The 25,594-nt window shown below is 35.6% G+C and overlaps 2 protein-coding genes across 2 annotated transcripts; one reads left to right on the top strand and one right to left on the bottom strand.

The window, feature by feature from the left end:
* The first annotated feature begins 2,234 nt into the window (after nt 1-2,234).
* Nucleotides 2,235-9,219, top strand: COI1 (RNI-like superfamily protein). The gene is made up of 4 exons (XM_086575277.1): nt 2,235-2,862; nt 2,971-3,475; nt 7,465-7,936; nt 8,052-9,219. Exons 2-4 carry the CDS (start codon nt 2,985-2,987, stop codon nt 8,856-8,858), a joined length of 1,770 nt encoding a protein of 589 aa, XP_086431403.1. The 5' UTR covers nt 2,235-2,862; nt 2,971-2,984; the 3' UTR covers nt 8,859-9,219.
* Nucleotides 9,220-18,780: 9,561 nt separating this feature from the next.
* On the bottom strand, nt 18,781-22,995 carry LOC147489450 (Double Clp-N motif-containing P-loop nucleoside triphosphate hydrolases superfamily protein). Its single transcript, XM_086570671.1, has 3 exons — nt 20,914-22,995; nt 20,268-20,508; nt 18,781-20,138 (listed from the first exon to the last, which is right to left on the bottom strand). The coding sequence occupies exons 1-3, from the start codon at nt 22,110-22,112 to the stop codon at nt 19,005-19,007; spliced, it is 2,574 nt and encodes an 857-aa protein (XP_086426797.1). The 5' UTR covers nt 22,113-22,995; the 3' UTR covers nt 18,781-19,004.
* Between the last annotated feature and the right edge of the window lie 2,599 nt (nt 22,996-25,594).

Here is a 25,594-nt window from a genome sequence, read left to right as displayed (position 1 = left end):
ACGGTGTTAGATACAGAGAACAAAAAATTCAAAACAAAAGACATATGAGAATAAGAGTCTGGGATTGGCACCCTAATGCATTCAAGTTTTCTTTCCATTTATAGTTTTGAGAGTTTTATGTACACACACACGATATATAGGGGTTTTGTTTTGAATTTATTGCTCTATCTATCTAACACCTTACTACCTACGGTTTGGGTGTTAAATAAGTGGGACAGGTGTTGAATTATTTTTGTAAGGTGTAAAAGGGTCACATTTCCACCCTGGTGTAGAAGAGCTGGCCTCTTAACTTTATACCAAATACTAGACTGATTCACGCCCGTTGTGCGTTTTGCAAAAACGTTGTAAAAAGTGGAGAAGTGATTGAGAGTGTAAATAACCATAAAGTATAGGGGCAAAAACGTCATAAAAAGTGAAGAAGTGATTGAAAAATACATAAAAAAAATATTAAAATATTATTGTGGGACTGTAGCTGAGGGACACGGATTTTAAAATATATTTTAGGAAAAAGTGGAGAAATAATTGAGTATACATAAAAAAAAATATTCAAATACTATTGCGAGATTGGAATTGTAGTTGAGAGGTGCGGATTTTAAAATATTTTAGATATCCAAAAATTTCTATTACTAATGTTGATATATCTATTTATGTGTTGATATTTTATTAATATCGATGATATTTGTTTGTGGGCCCTCAGAATTAATAGCAGATATATTTAGTCCTTCACTCACTCCTACGATTACTTAGATTTAGTGTGTGGACAATATTTTCCATTGGAAACGTATAATATATGGAATTATGGAGTGGACAAAGTCTGCAGTAGAATAAATGAAAATTTTGTTGGGAAACTGATTTTGATTGTTAGAGACAAAACTCCCGTCCCATCGAATATGAAATTCAGATTCCATAATCCTAGTCCAAATATAATCGGCATCCTTTTACTTACCAATCTGGATCACCATGATAGTAACGGCATGTCCCAATTATTACGCCCTAGCTGGACCTCTTAATTTTTCTTCGACAAAAAATCAGATTTATACGTCTTATTTCCTAATTTGGGATTTTGAAAATCAGTTAGTATTGAATCACACAAGTACACCTACCCAAAAAGAAATAAAAAACTATTGACTGACTGTAGCACTAATCACTGGTACCACGTGGGCATTGATCACTGAAATCCAGTAACACCAGACACATAGAATCATTTTACGCGTGAGTGAGTTTTTGCTCCAAGAGCTTTCATAACAGCAACAGCCACGTGGTGAACAAAATCAAAGGTGACAGCGTGCCAAATATACCCACATGGCCACATAAGTGACATAACTACATTCGTGGGTTCCAAATTTGCCTCCTCGCCCCACTTAGAAATAAAAAAAAACAAAGAGGGGGAGCAAGAAAACGCAAAACACAACCAGAGTGAAAGTTACAATTATATATACTAGCATTTATGAGCGTTGAATTAAACATAGCATTAAAAAATTAAACATCTCACCAATTTAATAGAAAAAACTTTTTCTTAAACTAAATAAGTATGACAAAAAAATTCTTAAGCCCATAAATGGGCCAATCATATTGCCACGTTAGAAGCAACCAAGTTACTAAGTCTTCAAAACATTTATGATTGGGTCCATTTTCTTGATTTTTATTATTTCATTTATAATCAAAGACAAATATGTAATTTCAACAATATAGCGAGGGCAATAAAAGAAACAAAATTAATGTGATGAATTCACTATTACTCCCTCCGTTTTCTTTAAAGAAGTTAGACTAGTATGATGCAGAGGCTATACATTCTCTACGCATCTCGGCCCATTCTATCTATAAAATAATTAATAAAAATTAAATTACTCATTTAATTTTTTTGTATTTAATATTTACTTATTTGATTTTAGTTTGGGTGTAGAAATAAATTTGTAGTTATAACAAAATTATAGAGACAAAACAATCATGAAAAAAAATACCAAAAGTCACATTTTTTTTTAAATATAAATCATGATGAGGTCAGGATTTTTAAATTAGCAAAAACTGGCTGTTATTTTCACCATAAAATATTAAAATCTATTATTTGGTTCGTTGGTTTCAATGAAGAAACCCAAACAGCCAAGTGCCGACCGTATATTAATCTTGTAATTTGCATCACCTAATTTAGCAATTCTTGACTACTTATATTAAATTAATAAATCCAACAATACCACCCTTTAATGGATCAACTTTTAAGAGAAATCTAATATGTTGGTTTTTCATTTTACATACTAGGGTTGCAGAAGAAGAAAGAGGCAGTCACTATCGTTGGTATCTCTGGCAACCGTCATACTTTATTTGTTTGTTAACCAACGTGGAGGGCTTGGAGCTAAAAAAAAAATCACTCTCTCCTCTCTTCATTTATAATTTCACAAAAGCCAAAAATTAAAAAAAACAATCCACGTCCTCAAATTTCCAAAGCTGCGTTACAGCTGTCACTTTATTGCCGTTGAGAAAAAATAGATAAACAAAAAACGAAAGGCATTGAATTCAGTCCAATTAACCCGTCTTGTTTCCTTTTCATTCAATCTTAAATTGAGTGCACCCCCCTTAACGGTGGATCTGGTCTGTTTTAATTTTGTTAAAAGAAAAAATTCTAGAACTTTGATTGATCGGGGGGTGACACGTTAAGTTCGGCACTTTTTATGTGAATTAGTTGGTTGGTTGGTTGGTTAGTTAGTTAGTTAGTTAGTTAGCTGTATTTTGTTTTTGTTGTTGCTTGTTGACTACGCTATGTTGAATACAGTTTGCTGTCTTTTTATTCTTTTAACACCTTGAAGTTGTTGGATGAAAGTTTTCAAAGTTGTTGGAACTGCAGATTTGAACTTGTTGATATAAAAGGTACTTTTATTTCATCTTTGTCATTCATTTATTGATTTTTTTTTACTTGTTTGACCTTTCTAACTTCAAGTTTAAGTATTTAGATAGATTTTTTATTTATTTTTGTAGGATTTGATAGATAGATGGCGAATAATAATAGGACTATGAATAGGATGATGAGTTTTGGGATATCAGATGTTGCATTAGAATGTATTATGGGATATATAGACGATGCAAAGGATCGAGATGTGATTTCTTTGGTGTGTCGTAGATGGTATGAGATTGATTCGTTAACGAGGAAGCATGTAACGATTGCGTTTTGTTATACAACTACGCCTCGTTGTCTTAGGCAGAGATTTCCACGTCTTGAATCACTTAAATTGAAAGGGAAACCTAGGGCTTCTATGTTTAATCTCATACCGGAAGATTGGGGAGGATTTTCTGGACCGTGGATTAGGGAGATTGCGGAAGAGTTTAACTGTTTAAAGTGTTTGCATTTTCGGAGGATGATTGTAATGGATGCGGATTTGGAGATTCTTGCTCGTTCTCGTGGTCAGATGCTCCAGTCACTTAAACTGGATAAATGTTCTGGTTTTTCTACTGATGGTCTACTACACGTTACACACTCTTGCAGGTACTCAGTTTTATGCATCATGAACATTTTCCTTTATAATTTGTTCCAAGTTGACTCATCTTGTGCTAAACTAATTAGGGAGACTATTTATATAGATATCTGAGTTTCTCTCTGAAGCTACTTAATGTGAGATCGTGCTGTCTTTAATATTTAGAGCTGATAGTGTGGCCTAATTTTGTCATGGTTATATTAGTCTCTTTTTGCCATTTAAAAGCTTGTGTTGGTTCCATGAATGCTTAAGGACCCTTGGAATGTGATAGCTGATAGATATGTGGAGTCTGCATCAAGGAAGTATTAAGTTCATGAATCTTACGGGATCTAGAGAATATAGTGTTGGTAATCTTCAGTCGAAATCGTACGCTTGCCTTTGCACCCAAGCGGAAAGATAGTGAAGTAGTGAACCAGATGGAAGGTAACTGCTAGCGCCTTATCCGTTAAGGGGACTGCCTGCCCACCAAAGCAAAGAGTGTTTCTAATTAGAGGTCGGGATTGAGGTTGGTATGAGTACTCGGTGTTCCATGCCTCCATTCCTCTTGCATTCCCTGAGATAGCTGTACATATAGCAGTCACACTTTCAGTTTCCCTTTAGTTTCCTACTAAGCTACTACAATGTGGTGCAGACTGAAAATAAGAACCCGAAAGCTGATATGCTCTTTGGTTTCTGAGGAAGTGCCAGCAGAGCTATGCCACCAATTGTAGCCTTTAATATGTTATAAACATTGGCATTTTGCAAAATGGCAATCAAGTATGCACAAGGTGGAGATTGAAGGTCTCCCCGAAAATGAAAAACTTCCAACTACGCCTCCAGATACCTGATCAAGAAGGAAGATTGTTCTTATCACGAGACATGTCTAGCGCAACCTCTTCCCGAAATTGAAATAAGAATAGGGGATAGCAGGTTCTCCCAGACCTTCTGTTGTAGATGTTTTTTCTTGAGCACCAGATGACGAACATGCTAAGATCTTGACCTTTTGCCTTTCTTCATTACTCGATGATAGAGCCTCTTCAAAAGGTAAATCAATTGTAGCTGAATATGATAATAGAAGTTGGTCTGACAGAGGAGACTGGGCTTTGTCAAGTGTATAGGTGGTATGCCAAGTTCATAGCGACATCAGGATTCCATATTTGTGCGAGGAATGACCTTTCGAACACTCTCTGGATGCTTGGTGATAACAACTGTAAAATGGTGGTAAGCCTTTTTCCTTTGGCCCTGTCTCATTTGCTTGTGCAACTAAGTAATTGTGGTGTTTTAGCACTGGTTTGGATTTTGATGCTCTTAACCACATGTTTATGATCGTCACTAGGGGGAAATTGAATCTTAATCTTCAGTACTATGAAAAATATCAGAAGGCAAAGCCAAATATTGAAGCATGGAGGTAATTGGAAAAGACTAGAGGAAAGAAAGGTGGCCATAAGGGAAGACTGCTACTTTTGTTTTGTGGTCTTTATAACTCTTTTTCTCACCATCTCTCAACTGGCTTAATTGCATTTGAGCATATCCAATTAGTGTAGTCACCAAACACAAGTTAGTGGATTGCATATGAGCATATTCAACTAGTAGAGTCACCAAACCTGAGAGTTGGTGGATGGAGCCGGTAGACATTCATCATTTTTTGTTTTACCAGAAGAAAACTGTTTTCCTTTTGTGCAACCCGTCGTGTGGTTGTTTGCTTTTTACGGGTCTCATTGTTGTTTGGGGATTGATCTTTGCAGCTGGGCAGTTTAAGCAGAAATCGGTTGATAAACGGTCTAGGAGCAGTTAGCGGTTAGGCCTAGTATTCGGAACTAAGCTAGGGATTGTCTTGAAACACCCCCCCCCCCAAAAAAAAACAAAAGAAAGTCACGAAAGTTCTCAAGCTTCGCTAACAAAGTGCTAGCATAGTCTACATAAGTCTTTTAGCATTTTCTAGTGGGAATATCGTGGCTAAACCGTTGAAGTTCTGGGTTTCTTTGGTTATTATTATATAATTATATTATCTTTTATTGTATTTTTTATTTTATTTTATTTTGGTTTATATCTATCGTGGGCTTTATGTTTTTTTTTTGGTTTAAAACTACAGCTTGTAATCGCTGATTTCCCAACTGACTAATCAGAATAAAAGTGTCAATTAATGGGTCTCGATTAAACATGATTATTTTTCCCTACTCAGATCGCTCCACTAGAGCATAGCGATTACTCACAGATTAGTTGGTGATTAATCGCCGCTTAAAATGCACCGCTTTGCAATGTTCTAAATGCCTAACACCACATTAGTGACCTAGGCCCTCGGAAATTATTTAAGCTACTGTGTGCCTTCATATATATAATAATATACACCTAAAAGGACTCTAACCTATTCCTACCCATGCTTCTTAGTTTGATGAAATATTTGTTTGTTGAGCACACTAAAAGAAGAAAGGCAATAAAAAACAAAAAAATTTACTATATTTTTGAAATTATGGTTTAATACCTAGTACTTTACTATATTATTGTGATTCTGGATATTGTAGTTGCACGTACTTACGACACTTTCGATCGCACTAACCTGTAAGCGCTTGTATCTTCACGTGCTCCTTAAGGATGTTTGCTTAGTGGTGTATGATGGTGTGGCTTGCGCTTGTGTCTATGCGGAACTGTGAATCAGCTTTAGACGATGTAGGTACCCATTTCATTGATAAACCTGTACGGAAGTGCTTTAGACGATGAAAATGTTCTCTTTCTGGAACTTATCACTGTCCAATATTTCTTCAAGAGATAAGCTCATAACCTATTTCATAGAAACTGACTTTTGGGTTACAAGTTAAAACAAATCTTCTGTAAAATGTTTTGTAAAAAAAGTCTTTGTCACATGGACATCTCGAGCTTTGTTAGTTCACTCGGGATTCCATTGCTTGTGGCTTAGGTCTGGGACGAATGCACCTATGGCACTTGTCTGGTGTGCTTGCGTAGGCTGAGTCCTGTAGTTTTGAGCACACTTCTCTTCTCTTACCCGTCTTTCTGGTGGGTGCCTCACTGTACCATATAGTCATGCCACTGTTGAATACTATGTCGCTTTTACCTTTCTCCTTTAACCTGAAGTTTCTGATAACAGTAGAGTGGTACTTGTATAAAGTTGTGTAGCATGTGATTTTTTTCAGTAAAAGTTACTGACAAAACTCCAAAGTCTTGTGAATGGAATTCTATTTTTCCCAACTACTTCATTTTTTGGTTAGTTGTCTGCAGCTATTCAGTTGATCTACTTATATGGGGTCGGTCTGAATGGATGTGGTGAATAATGATTGTGATTGTACGCAATTATGGGAAACTGGTGGTTATATTGTTGTTATAATTTGATGTTGCAATATTTGTGTTGTTAGACTCATGATATGTAATAACTAGGTTATTTACTGCACGGTGTTTCATGTTCAAACTTCAAACTCCCAAACACCATTTAATCCGTCCACTATGTATAGAATTCTAATTTTTTTTTCTTAAAGCACATTCCATTCACATTTTCTACATTGATGCTGGTCAACCATGGTAGTTTGTTGATGTTTCTGCAGCGGTGTTGTTCCTTTGTTTCTAGCCTGCATCACTGGCTCTACCTTCGTAATAAGTTGTGATTGTCCATGATAATGAATATGTTGAACATGCTAACACAATTTTGATTTAAATGCTGCAACCTTTGTATTGGCGGAATTACTGATGGTCTGATGTGATCATTATGATACGTGCTACATTTTATTTAACCACCAATCAAGTGGAATCCAATATGTATCCGTAGATGTCTCTAAATTCATCAGTCATTTATTTTCATATGACGTGATTTCTCTAAATTCATATGGAATTATGACACTTTTCTGCTTGTCAACTATGGTATTTACTCAATTTTTATTTCTACGCTAATCATCTATACATTTTAGATTTATTTGATTTTCTTGATATTGCTTCCTGTAGTTAACAGTTTAAACAATCTTTTTAAGTTTCTAATCGGTGAAATTATGTTCACTTGCGTTTTGGTGCTTGGCAGATGTCTAAGAACCTTGTTTTTGGAAGAAAGCACAATAGAAGAAAAGGATGGCGAGTGGCTCCATGAACTGGCTGTGCACAACACAGTTCTTGAGACATTAAACTTTTATATGACTGACCTCAGCAAAATACGTGTTGAAGATCTTGAACTAATAGCAAGAAATTGTCGCTCCTTAGTCTCTATTAAAATCAGCGACTGTGAATTCTTGGGTCTGAAAGATTTCTTCAGTTCTGCAACAGCATTAGAGGAGTTTGCTGGGGGTTCCTACAATGAAGAACCAAGTACATACTCTGCCATCTCATTTCCTCAAACGTTGCGTCGATTGGGTTTCAGCTTTGTGGGAAAATATGAGATGCCCATAGTATTTCCACTTGCATCCCTACTAAAGAAGCTGGATCTCCTATATTCCCTGCTGGATACTGAGGATCATTGCCAGTTGATACAGCGGTGTCCTAATTTAGAAGTCCTTGAGGTAGAATCTTGAAACTTTTACCATTTTTATTATATATCTCTCTTTTTGGCTATCTTCCTATCTGTGTAGATTTTGAACCTTTTTTTTACTGTGTGTTTGTTCATTATATGAATAGGCAAGGAATGTGATTGGGGACAGAGGGCTAGAAGTTGTTGCCCAGAGCTGTAAGAGACTGAAAAGGCTAAGAATTGAGCGAGGCGAGGATGAGGAAGGTATGGAGGATGAACAGGGTGTAGTTTCGCAGAGAGGATTATCTGCTTTGGCGGAAGGCTGCGTTGATTTGGAATACCTCGCTGTTCACGTGTCTGATATTACAAATTCATCTCTAGAATCTATCGGCAGGTTTTGCAAAAACCTCTGTGATTTTCGCCTTGTTTTGCTTGAAAGGGAAGAAAACATAACAGAACTACCACTTGATAATGGTGTCAGAGCTCTGCTGATGGGTTGCCAGAAGCTTAAGAGGTTTGCTCTCTATTTACGACCTGGTGGTTTGACTGATGTGGGTCTTGGTTACATTGGGCAGTATAGCAATAACGTGAAGTGGATGCTTCTTGGTTATCTGGGGGAAACCGATGGTGGACTTCTTGAGTTTTCAAGAGGCTGTCCAAACCTTCAGAAACTGGAAATGAGAGGATGCTGCTTTAGTGAGCGTACACTGGCTCAAGCTGTATTGCAATTGGCTTCTCTGAGATACTTGTGGGTACAACAATTGAGGGCACCATTAAGAAGTGGGGACCTACTAGTCATGGCTCGTTCATATTGGAACATTGAATTGTTCCCTTTCAAACGACCTTCTCGTACTGATGCATATGGTGGAGAGATAGTTGAGCAATCTGCTCAACCAGATCAGATCCTTGCTTATTACTCCCTTGCTGGGCAAAGAAATGACTATCCAAATACTGTTGTTCTGTTACATCCATAGATCTTGAGGAATTCGTAGGAGTGTAAATACCTTCTTATGTGTGAATGACTTTCGTGCATCAATTAATGTCCTATCTCGGAGGCGTCAGAGCCCTTTTCATGTAATAAGTCTGTTCTACATTTTGAGTTTTGAAGAATTTGTACCGGCTGAAATAATGCTCCTCCCATTTCTGGTTGCCTCAATCAGGGATTGCACTTCTACTTCCTTGGAATCTCTTCTGACATTCTTTCAGAATAACAGATTTGATGTGAGTGCATTTGGCTGTTCTTGTGGAGAGCTATGTAATTTTGGTTACTCTGACTTTGTGGGCGTTTAAGACTGGACATAGTTCAGCGTAAGTGTATGAAAAACCTATTTCAAATTGCTGAGCATCACTTTCATAAATCCTGCTGGTGAAGCCATCTTGAATCCCACAAGAATGCCCCAAGCCTATAACTGTCGTGATGTAGCTGCTACTGTATTATATGGTGGATGTGATAAATTGATGCAACTGCTAGCTGATGGCTGATTCAGTCTGTCTGTCTGTCTGTCTGTCTATCTTTTTTTATGGTTTCCAGCAGTCTATTCACAAAGTTATCATTGCGACTGAGATATTATTTTCTTTCTGTTTTGAACGGTTTTGACGACATATACAAATATTCTGAGTCAATAAATATATGCTGGATTCCCAGATTTAATCATTTAAAGGATTGTTGCGTTATCCTTACAATTACTGGAAAAACAGAAAATATATGTGGATTTTTGACTATATTTATATTTGAGCTTATCGGAAATTCAGAAATGAGAATATCTTATGATATTGTTGTTAAGATACTGTAAATGAGAATTTTTCTTGTCCGTATGATTAATGCATAACCCAGTATCCATCTATTTCCTTAAATTAATATTCATGTGAGTGAAAGTGAAAGTCAAAACAGGATATTTAGGTTATGAAGCTGTATGAGCTATATAATGAGTTTGTAATTGTTATAGGCCCTCCTCCCACAGTGAAATCCTCCATGTACAGAGGTCATGCAAATGCGTGAATTGTTCTTCCATAACTTGTGTTTTCGGATTTTTCATCAACTTCATCATATCTAGGTACCGAATTAGTTCGAAGGTGAAACTTTTGCTCCTCGCTAGAATATGATAAATTCATCCCATCTTTAGTCCAGATAGAAAGAGTTCTGCGATTAATTCGACATTAGCTCTGAATTTTGTGGAAAGCTTATAATACTGATCTTATGATTTTAGTATTTATCATTTGCTGCTGTCTTAAACTCTCCTTAATTGTACAGTCCCAACACTTGGACAAAGTCCATAAAAAACGAACCTTTAATTATCAAGATTTTTACATGGGCAGCCAGAGGTGCTAGTAAACACAGATGCCCAGCTGCAAGGGAGGGGTACAAATGTTTTCCATCGAATATGAGTTCAATGGCTTGCTCCAAGACTAGAGTTGAAATTGTCAACTCATTGGAGCAATGGAGCTATAGGTTGCGAGTTTTATGATTCCATTAAGCTTTTGGAATAATGCATAAATTACTAATGAAAAAGACCATTAAGTGTCTTTCCAAAACAAAAATCTGAAAATATATTCATGTTTTACAAACAAAATGTCTATTGTCCTGTGGTGCCCATTTCTTCATTCAGGTTTTAAGAATAGTCTCCCTCATCCCTTAAACTGGTACACATAATCTCTATACAAAAAAAAGTGATAAAACCATCCTGTTTTTTAAAATGGAAAACCAGGTTTTAAGAATAATCTCCCTCATCCCTTAAACCGGTACACATAATTTCCCTCCATACAGAAAAAAATGATAAAACCTCTCTGTTTTTTAAAACAAGAAATAAGTCAGAAGGCCCAATTTCCAATTTTAATCATGGTCTAAGACAATTGGGTTTTGAAACCATTGATAAGGACATTTTTTGGCTTATAACTACTAGAAAAAGCAGATTTCACGTTTTAATTATTAATAAAGACAAATTTGTTTTTTTTTTTTTTTTTAATCTTTTCAATTTTACCCTTCTATGTTTGGTATGCATCGACGCCTCATAAGATATACTCAGATACCAAGAGGTGGTATACATCGACATTTATGATACCATTTTCTTTTGTGATGCTTTAAGATGACCGACGCCCGCAGATACCTCACATACTAATTGGTAGTATGACCGATATTTGCAGATATCATTTTTTCTTTGTGATGTTTGGTATCTTGGCGACGTCCCAAGATACCTCGTGATATTAAGAGGTGGTATGACCGACATTTCATAAGATACTATTTTCATGATACTTTGGTATGACCGACATCCGCAGATACCTCGTGATAATAAAGAGGTGGTATGACCGATACTACAAGATACCATTTTCAGATATATCTCAGATGACCGATGTCCGCATACATAAAGTAACATACCTAAGGTGATATGCACTGACACCTGTGCATATCGGGATACTATTGTTTTTTTCGGACAAAAATCAACTATTGTCCTTGAGAGTGTTTTTGAAATGAGGGTGGGTTTTTTGGTTCTTTATTTCGGAATTTTGTCATTTTCATTTTTGTCCCCTTTTTAAAATAGAAAACTAGGTTTTAAGAATAATCTCCCTCATCTCTTAAACCGGTACACATAACCTCCCTCTATATAGAAAAAGTGATAAAACCTCCCTGTTTTTTAAAATGGAAAACCGCAACTGTAAATTGACCAAAATACCCCTTCGCCCTAAAGACCAGTGTTCTCCCCTTCTACATCATCTTTACCGGCGAAAAGAAAAGGAATAAAGAACAACCCAAAAAAATATAGGGATCTCATTTCTATCCTCAAGAATTTTGAAATGGGAAAAAAATAAGAAATGATTGGAACATTAAAAAAGAAAAACTAAAGATGATTGTATGGTAGATTTGTAGATCAAAAACCTTTTATTCGATCAAAAGAAACAAAATTTACATAATCCATACAAATCTTTGTTTATTTTTTCAAAAACAGACGTGGTTTTGCAAAACAAGAACCTAAATACTTCGAAATTGGCATGCAAAATCTGATGCATAATCAATTTGCTATGTACATATGCAAATATATTTTTATATATGCAAAAAATAATTTACATAGTCAAGTGTTATGCAAAAGTAACTTTACATAGGTAAATTTCTATGCAAAAAAATTAATTGACATGAAAAAATTAATTTATGTAGTCAAGTTTTATGCAAAAGTAAATTTGCACAGACAAATTATTATGCAAAAAAATATATATATAGTATTTCAAAATTAATTAGTATGAAAAATCAGTTTGTAGTAGGGGTGGGAATTTGGCCCTAACGACCCTAACCCGGCCCTGACCGACCCGACCCTAAGCCCTATAAAGCCCTCACAACTAAAGCCCTCACAGAGTTTAGACGGGCGCCCGACTTCTAATGCCTAATGCCTTCTGCGGGTAGGTATTGTGGCTAAGATTCTAAAACATAGGGCCCGACCCTAACCAAGCCCTAACCGCCCCCTGTTTCATACTTTCACTATAAATACACATACCATAATTGTCCAACTCTTTGTTAAATATTTTCAATTAAAATAACATTGTCCTTTGTAATTTATCACTTACACCCAAGGGTACTTCCAATAACTTGTTTTATATAACAAAAAAAACTTGTCAACTTAGTGTAAGAAACAATGAGCACTAGCCTAATAAAAATAAGACTTTATTCCTTTGATCATCAAGTCAAAGTCCATAACTTATTATTCTCAATTTCTTTTCTCACTTATTTCTTATAAATTATATTTTTATTCACATCCAAGCCAAGTCTAAAACTAAAGGTTTCCTTCCATACCATTAAAACAAAATACAGAGCAGACATTTGTAACATAGAAACAAAAAAACACCCTTTGTCAGAAAAATGACATTTGTAATCTCAAACCTTTCTCCATCACTTGTTCAAAAGCCAATATTTTCATTTCCATATACAAAGCTTGAATCACTTTTAAATTAGAATAAAGGTAATATTATATTTGTTTGAATCTATTATAGAAATAATTTATGATATTACAAATAGTTTAACAACTTCCATTTAATTCTTTAACCAAAACTATTATGTTTCTTCTTTATATCTATTACTTCTTCCTTTTAAAATGATAATATAATTATTTGTCTATGTATTTCAATGTTAAATGTAATTTCAAGAAGGTTTGAGACTGAGAAGAACAAATTCAACTCTCGATGTACTTCCGTTCATTAGATTGTGGATGTGCATTTTAAATTTTTGGACTCATACAGGATTATTACTTAGATTGGTTGGACTTTGAGTTTGTAGATTATCAGACATTTTTGTAATATAAATGAGTTTTAAACGATGTAGAAAAAAAAGAAAATATATAGGCCCGATTCTAAAGCCGGCCCTAAAGCCCGACCCTAAAGCCCTTAAAGAGGGCTAGGGTCGTGGTCGTGGCTTGAGATTTAGACTTAGGACCGGCCCGACCCGCCCTATATGTCTTTTTTTAGGTAGGGGCCAAATCGCTACCTAATTCTCGAAGGGCTTTAAATGTTTAGGGCCGGGCTAGCCCGACCCGGCCCATTGCCCACCCCTAGTTTGTAGAGTGAAGTTTAATACTACTAAAAACAGGTTTTACACAAGATAATTAATTACGGATCGTCTTCGAAAAACATATGCAAAAATGTTTTTGCATAGTCAATTTTTTATGTAAAGACAAATTTGCATACAAAATTTCTATGCAAAAGTAAATTAACATAGCAAAATTGCTATGAAAATTATAACTTTTTATTGAAATTTCTATTTATAGCACTAAAAACGAAAAACATCAAATTTTGATGTAAACCAAGAGAATAATAGAGTTATGCATATCCAACCCCACCAGGTGATGAAGATGAAGTTGCACTACTTACTCTACAAAAAACAATTCCAGTACACATAAAGTTGATTTGAACATTAATCTAAAGAAAATTGTGCCCTCTCATTTGAAAAACAAGTTGAAGTGATGAATTTGTAGATTTGCTTAAATATTTCAATGAATAAAACTCCTCTTTAGTTTAACCAAAGCTGATTTCGAACTAAACCTCTCAAAACTAAATTTGATCGAAGGAGAAACGAAGGAAATGGAAATTGATTGAAGGAGAGAAACTAAGGAATGGAAATGTGGTTTTTTTCCTCTAAAAGGTAAAAGAGGAATAGAAAGAGATTGAGATATAAGAACAACTAGCAAAGTAGGTAAAATCTTTGGGTGATGATACCAGAGGTCTAGGGCTCGAACTCCGCCAATATCAAAGAGTTACTAATCTTATTTAAAACAGATTTAGTAATAAAATATAATAATAATAAAAAATTGTGATTTTTGTATAATCTAAAAAATAGAAAGAGTATGTCACGAGGCATCAGAAATAGGGAGGTTTTATGGTACGGGGCGAAGGGGAGGGGTTTACATGAACCCGGATTTAAACCACAGGGCGAAGACCCATTTCTTACATTTCGGATACACTTATCTTACATCCTAACCAGTGTACTATTTGTTTTTGTTAGTGTGTTGCATAAGACTAACGGTGTCAATGGGTACCCGTTTAATCAAAACTGGAACCGGAATCGTAGAAAAAATTATGGTTTTGGTTTCTATTTTTAAGAACCATTTAAAAATGGGTATTAAAAAAACAGGACCATAAAAAATCGGAATCGAATGGTTTTTTAAACAAAAAAAACCGGACCAGATCGAACCGAACATTATCGTACTTTTAACATAAAAAATGTCGAAATAAAGAACATAAAAACTCAAAACGTTTATTTATATATTACTAAATTTTATTTATTAGTGTAATATGTAGTTTTCATAGTATTTAATGTTATAAATAATATAAAAATATAACTTATAACCTTAAATATATGGTTTTATTTAACTTATTAGTGAATGGCATAATTACTTGTATCAATATTTAGAAAACAACTCGTTTATGCGGTATTTTTGTATTTTTAGTACACATTTTTAAATAAAACCAATAAAAAATTTGTGTAAATAGTGAATATTTTAAGAACCGAAATGAAGAACCAGAACCGGAAATACCCACTAAAAACCGATAGTTATGGGTATGGTTCTACAATTTATTTTAAAAACCGTAAATAACCGGAACCCTAAAATTAAATGGTTCTTACAACACTAAAAACCACTAAGAACCGGACTGTTGACAGCCCTACTTAAGACCATTGGATAATTGCAAATCTTTACATTTTCTTCTTTGTATTCTTAGCAAAGCTAATCTGATGCCACCATCTCCATACGACGATAAAAAGTCAGAGAACAAGTAATTTTTTCGTTAATCTGTATATTCAGTACTGCAATGTGTTAATTTATTACCTGTTTATTAACAGATTTGGATGCTAAGTTGATCAATTTCAATTAAGGATATCAAAATGTTCGTGTGAAGAAAAGAAAATACTTGGCTTCAGTAACACCTCAACAATACCTCTCGTGCGTTCTCTTCAAAATGCTTTAGATAAGTAACGACCCAACAATCAACCAAGGCATTCCTCAATTTCATCTTTCCTTTTTTGACCGAACTTTTATGGAACTTGGACTCAAAAGAAACCATTATGCAGACACAAGGTGACACCAATAATCTCTATAACTGAAGCACTCCTTACCAGAACATCTTTCCTTGGATCTCTCAGTCATCACTTTCAAATGATAAATACAACACATACATATGTATGAAATTGAACGCAAGTTGTAAATAAAATAGAGTGATAAAGCAATGATTCAAAAGTGGTAATACCAATTGATTGTACACACTTTTTGATCCCAGATTTCCCTTACTTCCATGCAAAATTCTCTAACAATGGAGGGAATGTGATTAAAAAGACAGAAAAGTGAATAAGATTGTGACCTTTATATAGAAAGAGCAATTGTTAGCTCTTCTTTCTTAAAGACTGCAAAAGTTCAAGGTTGTGGAAACTTTGTCTCCATGCCTATGTATCTTTGCAGATGCCAATAACTCTTTTTTTTTTTTAGGATTGCAAAAGGTTTGAGGGGGAGTGGCAGTTTGTCTTGTTTTGAACTTGGGATTCATTCCAAGAAAAATGAAGATGCCTTGCCTTGGGTTGTAAAAGTACACAATTTAACAGCATACCAAATACTTGGTTTAATTGAGAATAGAGGCAAGCTCTCTTGCCTCTCCGTAACTTGAATCAATCTGATACTCTCAATCTACTAAAGCAACTTGGTCTAAAGGAGTAGTTTACTATAAAAAAATCATTCTCAGATATAGCAAAGGTATCTGAAGTGGAGAGAGGGAATGAGATTAAGTTTGCAACTACTACTGGTATTTCCTAGATTTGAGATTCTAATGTCGGATTGTCAGTTTCAAAATACCCTATATACTTTGATGATAGTATAGGGTGTGTTTGTTATGATGGAAAGGAAAGGAAACACTATGGAAAGGAAAGGAAAATAAGAGTGGTCCACCTTTTCCATAGTTTTTAAAGCGTTTGTTTACCCATAGAAAGAAAATGGGCTTCACCATATGGAAACAAATGGAAAAGGTTTTGTGTCTTTTTTTAACCCCGAAATTTTTGTGGAAAGGAAAGGAAAGGAAATAGATAAATAGGAACTTACTACTAATACACTCCACTCAACAATACAATTATTCATTTCCATAGCTTTTGCAAACAAACATGATTATTCCTTTCCCTAGTTTTTACTTTCCTTTCCCCATTTTACCAAACACATACCATTTAAAATTATTTCCTTTCCATTCCATTCCATTCCATTCCATAGTGGACCACCCATTTTATTTCCTTTCCTTTCCATGAGTTAAAATTTAACAAACACACACTAAGAGTATCCCAGACTTCACTCATACTAAAAACCAAACACATTTTCTCCGTCTTTTGTGATCCAATTATCAGCCGAGCGAATCTAGATCTTGATTATAGGATTTGTATAATTGTATGTATATATATATAGGTCTGACTGTCGAACCTGCAGCAAGTCAGAATGTTAGGAGTGTGGGTGCACTCAGAACATATAGAACTTCACCACCAATACTAGCCCATCTCACTTATATGGAGTTTGGTCAGTTGGGGACACTATCGTGGCTGAGATCCATATCCATTAAGGGACTAGGTCCAACCGCATTAAAAGAGGAGAATTAAGCAAAATTTTGTTCTAAGCAGAAAAGAACGGAAAAGACAACAAAACCAAAACCAATGGAATTAGAAGGGGTCCCGAACTCGCACACATTGGCAGGGACCAACCCGGGAATGGCCACACTTCCAGAAAGGTTCCGTCATACCCGGTCCAATTCCATTGGTAATTGAGGGTAATACTAGTTAACCCATCATATATTAACCGTAATTTATCTCACTTTCTTCCATGTGGTATAAATTTCCAAATTAATTATGGTTCTGTATACTGTACAACACGAGCGTTAAGTGCCTAACACAGTATGGGTGAGAAATAGAGAAGATCGTAAGATTGTGCTGATCGATATGTTCAAGAAAATATGAAATATATCGATATGTGAGAAAGAGACTGGTCATTAAATCAATTTTTGAAACCATAGTACTTTTCAGAAAAGGCTAACAATCGACAAATTTCCTACTTACACAGTTACACTTAGTTTGATTTTCAAAGTTGGTAATCTCCTTTGTGATGCTAAAGCAACAACATCTTTATGGTACGGTTTAAAAAAGAGAGATGCTTATCTATGTTATTATTTGGGTGGTAATCTTTATAATATTAACATCCCTATTAACATTAATTATCGACTACTACTTTTCAAAGATGAGAATGTTGCGTTATGAAAATCAAAAGAAGGAAAAGGGTTTCTTTTTTAACATATATATATTTTAAAAACGGATCAGAAATGCTTGAAAAGTAGTGCCTTTTGATATATTTGCCAAGGAAGATTTTTCTTTTTACTTCTAAAGTAGCCACCCCTTTGCACACTCCTTACGTTATGAATCGTGCCTCACAAAGTTTTTATTACGTGGTTTTTTTTCCTAGGGAGCTGATCTTCTGTGCGGATTATCTCAATTGTGGGAGTTCATCTCGGTACAAAATCAATGAACATTGAAATTAAACAACAAATTGAAAATTTGATATAATTTTTAAAGCAATGCATACTTTTCCATCAAATTACGAAAATTGTGCTCTCTAAAATCGTACTCTACATTCCTAAATCATCTTATCATCATATTTATAATACTTTGTTTCATTTTTACTATGGTGTGCACATTACAGATGCAGGATCCAAATTTATGGACCATTTTGATTAAAAAATGTTAAAGCACTATAATACGAATTATTAATCTCGTCATGATAATCTCGATCGTAGTTATAGCTAGGAAGAACTACCTACGTCAAAAGATGAAATGATTTCAAGATCATGCTATTATTTTTCCCACATATTGCACGAGTGATTCACTGAAAGTACATTTCGTGCTATGATCAGTTGTACAGTTTAATGGAGTAGCGTTCTTGCATGCATGCATGAAGAAGTGAAGACATCTAGCTGCAGTGGATCCACGCTTGATTAAAAAAAAAGCAATTATTGGGTTAAGGAGACCCAAACCTACATTATAAGATCATATATTGTATCCTCATTGAATTGTAAATAGTGTCTAGCGAAAATTCCAATGGAGGAATAAAGAATAAGACATTATGTACATTCAACTTAGCTAAGCAATCATCATCAGCAAGGTTTGCCTCCCGGCAGCAATGTCTACAAAGCTGGAGTGTATCCATGCTTGAATATATTTAAAGTGAAGCAAAGGAAAGTACCTTACCAATATCCAAAAGACATCAGATCAGGAGAAAAAGAACGAAGAACATAGAAGCCGATATCTACGTTCTTGAGGACCAAGATCGGGTGACTAGAAGGCAAAAGCTAAGAAAATAAAAGATACCAACTATCTAAGTTATAAATTAGTACAGATCAAAACGAGATGAATATTGAATCATAGGATACTAATAATATACAAGTAGTTCAACACCCAAACTGTTTCTTTCTTCTCCTCCAACTAGATACAATGATATGATTTGACATGGAAGATAAACATACATGAATATCAAGGCAATTAAGTTAAAAACAAAAAAAACATACAAAAAAGATTACTAGCATATACTAAGAAGTATGATGAATTTCTATCCAGTGTATGTGATGGGAAGATCAGCTTACAGGTCCTGCAAATTGAATTTAATTTGTCTATCAACGGATTCAAGAAGGCCAATATCGTCGATGGACTGGTCATCAACATTATCTTCTTCTGCGGATAAATTCAAATCCAACGAGACACATGGGCTTGTCTCCTCATCACATTGGTCTTCTTTTTCTTCTTCAATGCTCTCATCCAACTTTAACTTGGCAGAAGGAGAGCAAGCTCTTGATCTTGAGCTGAAGCTCTCACAACTCAAAATAATAATGGCATCACTAAGACAAATTTCTTCGCCATTGGAATTCATTATTGTTCCTCTCTCAATGGCTCTTTTAAAACCTAATTGAGAACAATAATCAACTTGCTCTATGTCTTCTACTAAAAAGACTCGATGCGGATTACTTTGCATTTCTTCTGCTAACCGCTCAAGATAACTGCAACTTGATTCATCTCTCAACCTTTTGTTTCTCAAGTCTTCCATGGAATCAGCCCTTGGTGATGAGAAACTACTGAGACCAATGGAGAGAAAACTTTTCTGAGAGCCAAAAACAAGACTAGCCAATTCCCTAGCAATCTTTTCTTTACCATCAACATCAATACCTTGAAAGAAAAACCAAGTCTCTTCTTTGGGCTCACTAGTTTTCAATTTCTCTTTTCTTCTTATCATTCCAGACCTGCACTGAAGGATAGTGCTTGCAATGTCAGGAATAATGTCTTTTTGCCATGGGACCTTCTGTTCCAATACATTGCATAAGTTTTTCAGATTCTCAGCATTGAGCTCCTTGAACTTTTTAGTGTACTCCATCTCCATAGCTTCGCTAGAGGAAGCCGAGTTAGGGGTAGAATTAGGGTTTGAGTTGAGAATCATGACTGGTTTTGGCACTCTATGCTCTGGAATGTAGACTGTCAAATGTGGTTCATCATCAGTAGTGTCGGAGAGCCAAAAAGGCTGACCACGCTGTGGTTGTTTAGGTACTGTGACTGTTGGCCAAGATTGATGCAACTCAGGATAATGTTGATCATAAGATGAAATGGACGTAGAGGAAGCAGGAGATATGGAAGAGAAGTTTAGAGTCTTGTCAGTTTGGTGGCTGTGGACCACATTGCAAATTGAGTTCCACTTCTGGCAAAGATCTCTTACTTGAAGAGGGTCCTGATGAAGAGAACACAAAGAAAAGGAATTAATAAAATAAGCTTAACATGAAGTGGAAAAGTAAAGAATTATAAGGACTATATACAGTTCAAGGCAAGATGTGTATCGTTCCCAAAATATAATTATTACCTGATCATTGCTGGTGAGCTTCTTCTTCTCATCTTTGTACTGTTGAAGCCATGAAGGCAGGCTTGAAGTGGATGAACTAGTGGCCGAGTCGTGAGCACTTGTCACTAGACTTCGAGCTTCTGTTTCGAACTTGACTGAGCAATCTGTACAGCATGTAAGTTGCTTCTCTATTCCATTTTCAAGTAGAGGCCACCCTGAAGTACTTCCATTGTTCTTGCTTCTAAAATTTCCTTGCGAGTTGCTGCACCGGAGAAAGTAAGGCAAGAAGAATATAATAATTTTAGACTACTTTAAAAAAGATTAATTGGCATTGAAAACTACATGAGATCCTAGCTACATTTACCATAGTAAAAAGTTGAACTTCAAGAAATTTTAGGATATCCAAAAAATTATAAATATTTTAATCAAAATAAAATTTTCTCAACCTTTCTTCCTATCAGTTTTGGAAGAAACATGAGAACTGTTGATGTACCGATCCTTAATGGTTAAAAAGTACCACCTTGGTAGAGTTGGAAGCGCACACTTTGAACATAAATGATTAAGAAGCTAAGAAGAACAATAAACGTTTGTAGGGCGAAATGAGAATAGAAAAAAAAAATCTAGATAGTATGAGCTTCAGTCTAACAAATATTGATGTATTAATTACCTGTCAGGGCTGAGACTCAAACCCAAGCTTCCAGTAGGAATAGTTAGAGGATGGAGACCCCAAACAGTCTCTAAAGAAGGATTGCCAATCCTGCATCTCATGTAGGTATGGAATGTCGCCACCCCTAACAGCCAAAATCTTCCACTGTCACCAAATCCACTGACCAACCTCCCCAACTCCATGGTCATGTGTTCAACAGGGCAATAGTAGCTCCTAGCATGATCACCGGAACTAGCCATAAACTCAGCAGCCCATTTGAGATCTCCTAAATACAAAACAGCACCTCTTCCAACAGAGCTCTTCACAAGGCACCTAAGGTCCACCATCTTCTGTTCAACTTCTTCCTTTTGAAGATGACCAAATGAATAGAGAGGAACACTGATAAACTGAACATCCTTCATAGCTTCAGGAACATCTCCCTTGTCAACTTTATCCTTTACTCCTCTAACTACACCCTCAGCACTAGCCAAGCCCTCTCCTACAACCACAGTACTTTTCCTTCTTCTATTCATTAGAGTCTCTAAAACACTTAACACATCTTCACTCCTAACTTGGCCCAAAGGTCTTGTTGTACTTGTTTTGCCGCCAAATTGGGCCAAGGGAGGAGACTCAGAGACAGCAGTACCGAGGGTTAGGAGATTACTTTCCTTGGCCTTACTACAAAGAGGAGACGAAGATTGAGAACAGATCTCCAAAGAGATAGCTTGTTCTACGTTGATTTTCACTTGGGTACTAGAAAAACCAGCTTCTCTCATAACTCTACTTACACTTGGGTCATCTAAGATAGAGATAATGAGTTGTTCTATCTCTACTTTCACAGCTAAAAGAGGCTGTTGCTGGTTTTCAATAGAACCACGGCGTTGTTGGGCCTGCGCGCGCTTAAAAGCAGCAACTAAGGCATTTGATAAAGATGGATTATGAGACTGGTGGCCTAACATAGGGCTAGAAGTGGAAGCTGGGAGGCGGTTAAGTGCGACGTTGAAGCAAAGCTCGAGAGCCTTGCACTGGAGGGGATGAGAGTGAGATTGAAGGCAAGCAGTTCGGAGAAGGCCAGTCGAGGAGGAAAGCATGGTATTGGCTACATGGAGTGGAGTAACTTGGGCATGACCACGCCGCCTTGCAAGGTTAACCGCTTGTTTTACTACACTTGCAGCCTCCGCTGTAAGAGCTTGTTGCACTGTACAGCCTCCAGCTCTCATTTTTCTTCTTGTTAGAGCTTTTCCTCAAGTTCAATAATAGTAGTACTAGAAGATGATTAAGATAAAGGAAACTAATTAACTAAATATATAACAGATTTCATTATATTTGATGATTAGAAGGTAAGAGGAGTAGTTGTTGAGTGAAGAGGAGTCTAATTAAAGGAGGGACTGGAAAGAAGGGGAGTGTGTTGGTGATCTTTGTGACTATGTAGGTATAGGTAGGTTGTCAAGTATTGCCTATCAATTCTACTCAACTCATTTATTTATGTGGAAGTTGTTATCGACTTTTGAATAAGGTAGTGAGGACTGAGGGAGTGTGTGAAATTTTATGGAATGTGGGCTGTTCTTTTCTTGTTGATGAGGTAAAATTGGGGGTCCAAAGTCGATTTTGTAGTGGAAAGTGGATTGCATGTGCTGACAAGCAGAAGTAGTAGTAGTAGACTAGTAGTACTGTGCGACAGTATCAAAGGTAATTCAGCTTTGAGCTTTAGCTCTCTATATGTACACTTAAACAAAGATAAGTGGTTATTTGAAAGCGGGCCACATTCTTTCTTACTCGCTCTACTCTTTTTCTTTCCCTTTTAACAAATATTAGATATTGTAGTTCTAGTACTAACCAAAAGAAAAATCTAACAAATTTGAGGCTCTCAACTCTCCTCTCACCAACTTTGGAATAATCGATCTCAGCTCATTGCTTTTCATGTATCTCCCGATCTGTCAATCCTATAAGGCTATAATAAAGAATCTAAGAGGGTTAACTAAACCTTATTTGATAAAAAAGAAGGAAGAATATAAATGTAAGAGAGAGAGAGAGAAGCAACTCCATCTTAGTCTTCATTCTTTCTTTTCATCAGGTAAAGAGGACATGAAAAGAGGAGCGGACCGTCTGTCCAAAAGAATCGGGAACTGTGTACGATTTTCTTCTGGACTGAAAACATAAGGAATAAAGTGTTCCATGTTATTTATGGATCAAAAGCTCAACACTTGAGTTGCATGAGAATTATAACAAACTATAGCTTCCTCTCTTTATCTCTTTATCTCTCTCTCTTAAAGTTTAGCTTTTGAACAACCTATACTTTATTTCAAATAATGCACAAATCACTACTTAAGATATGATATTAACATGTATAGTATGTCAAGGTCTTTAGCAGTCAAAATTTGAAAATGCTGATTAGTTCTGAATTTCTGATGAAGTAATTATTAAGGATGCATAAAGTTTATGTTTTTTGCGGATTTACATTTGAAGGTGGAAATTAAAATACGTATATTCCTAGAACAGTATTCATCAAAAATTTGAGAAAAATGTATGTAATGTTTGACTGTCTACAGTGTCTAATGTCGTTTCCACTTGAGTTCATAGTAATTCAAACACAACTTACACATGATACTGCTTCTGAAATAAGAAAGTGTTAACGCTTATGAAAGTGGGATTAATATGATGAAGTAATTAGTTCTGTTGCCCCATTTACACATTGAATTGGTTAACTATAAGCTAGCAGACCTTAAAGTTCCTTGGTTTTCTATACCCAAACTAAAAAATGCCTCATTATATTCGTTTTCTTAAAACTAGAGTGCTAAGTTGTAAAATATTTACGTTTAGATCACTCAAGTCATGAAGAGGAAATATGCAGAAAGCAGGACAAAGATACAGTGATTTTAAAATCCAATTCCAAATTTACAAAATCCATAAAACAGGCTTATAATTAATTATTTTGAAGAAGAAACCAATACTTAATCTCTAATCTTCATCAAAAGATGAAAAAAAAGTGTCTATCTAATCTGGGCTTAGTAGTCCTTTTGAAGTACCAAAAGAGCAACTCGATCAACCTGTGTTTGACACACATTCAATCATGGACATCAAGATTTATCCTTGACTCATGTTTTTTCGCGTCAAAAGCTACTTATAGATAAAAACAAAGAAAAGAAAAGAAGAAAAGATATGAAAAATACAAATAAATCTTCATTATGAAGCTTAATTAAGAGTTTCAACTTCTTATTTACTCTAAGTTCATGTGAGCCTATGGGTAAATACTTTTTATGGTCCATGTAGATGACTAGTCTTCTTCCTTGGCGTGCCTTTGCATAGAAAGAAGAGATCCACCACCATTCACCATTTTGGAGGTGTAAGTGAGAAAGAAAATACTCCCATAACAAGATTAAATAAACTCAACTACACACCAAACGAGAGATCTCCCCTTCATTCCTCAATCATCTTCAACTTTTACTTGTTCCCACAAGATTCATATTACTATCTATATCACTAGTCCCCACAATAAATATATATCAATATATGTGCACTCCAAAATCCAACAAAAATCATGCTCAATCGTTCCCATGCTAATGAATAAAAAGCAGTTTATAATTACACAGTAAACAAAAAAAATTGGGAAAATATATACAAGAGGGAGATGTTGGTGGGAGAACTAAAAATGCTTCATATGTACACCACCCATGAAAAACAAACAAAGATGTTAGCATCCAAAAAACGCTGAGAACATTTTCTTCATGGGCAGTTCCAGGAAGCATTAGTATGGGCATGAGTGCATGACAGTATGACGTGACCTCCTAAGGCCTTTTTCATGGTTGGAATGTTCCCAACTCTAGAATCACCTTTTGTGCTATACGCTTCCTTCCAAAAATGAATCAAATATATAACTTACAAGCAAGAAATTCATATGTTTACAATCTTGTCTATATTTAAGCTTTTGATTATCATTTATCAATTTATCATGAGCTCTCATCATTTCTATCGAACGTAGTCAGTAACAATCACATTGTCTATGAAGATTTATATCGAAAAAAACACAATCATATTGTCTATCCCCTCGTCAGAGTGTGTTATTGAGTGCACATTATTATTAAAAATAGAATAAGCACATAATCTCCATTCAGATACCAACAATGCGCCGAAGTACTTCATGTTCTGCTATGTGAACCTTTTCCTAGTCTCAGTCAAAAAGGTCATATCTTCATTGGTCTAAAAGACATACCGAAGGGGACCCCGAACAATTTGAAGGTAAAGGCCAAAGCTACTGTACAGTGCTAGAAAAGGAGAGTTTGAATGAAAAAAGACTGATTATAGAGTTAGACCCATTTGAGAATACCAGGTTTGCCTTTCTTCTCCCATCCCTACAATTCTTTCGCAACGGTTAACGGCTGCACAGCACCCTTTACGCTTACATGGAAATCTTCAAATTGTTCACAAACAATTGTGAGTGGCATTCAACGTGTACTGGGATCTCATCAATGTAGGCACCTAGTCGAGCTCAAGAGTGCGGTAAATCCATCCATTCACGGCTACCTTGGTCATTTCGTGGACACCGTGGCCCAAATAACAGATTCACAAGAAGATTGAGATTTAAGTAAAGAAAATAGATGTATGGTTATTAGTCTTTGTAAGTCCTTCAATATCATGCCTTTCAAATCCATGAACAAACTTTGCATTGATCCACCATAAACAGTATGCAGCAATGTCTCATCTC

Source organism: Coptis chinensis, chromosome 7 (genome assembly GCF_015680905.1).
Source record: "Coptis chinensis isolate HL-2020 chromosome 7, ASM1568090v1, whole genome shotgun sequence".
NCBI classification, from domain to species: domain Eukaryota; kingdom Viridiplantae; phylum Streptophyta; class Magnoliopsida; order Ranunculales; family Ranunculaceae; genus Coptis; species Coptis chinensis.
The sequence above is the reverse complement of the archived record's forward strand: the minus strand, read 5'-3'. Positions and strand labels throughout refer to the sequence as shown.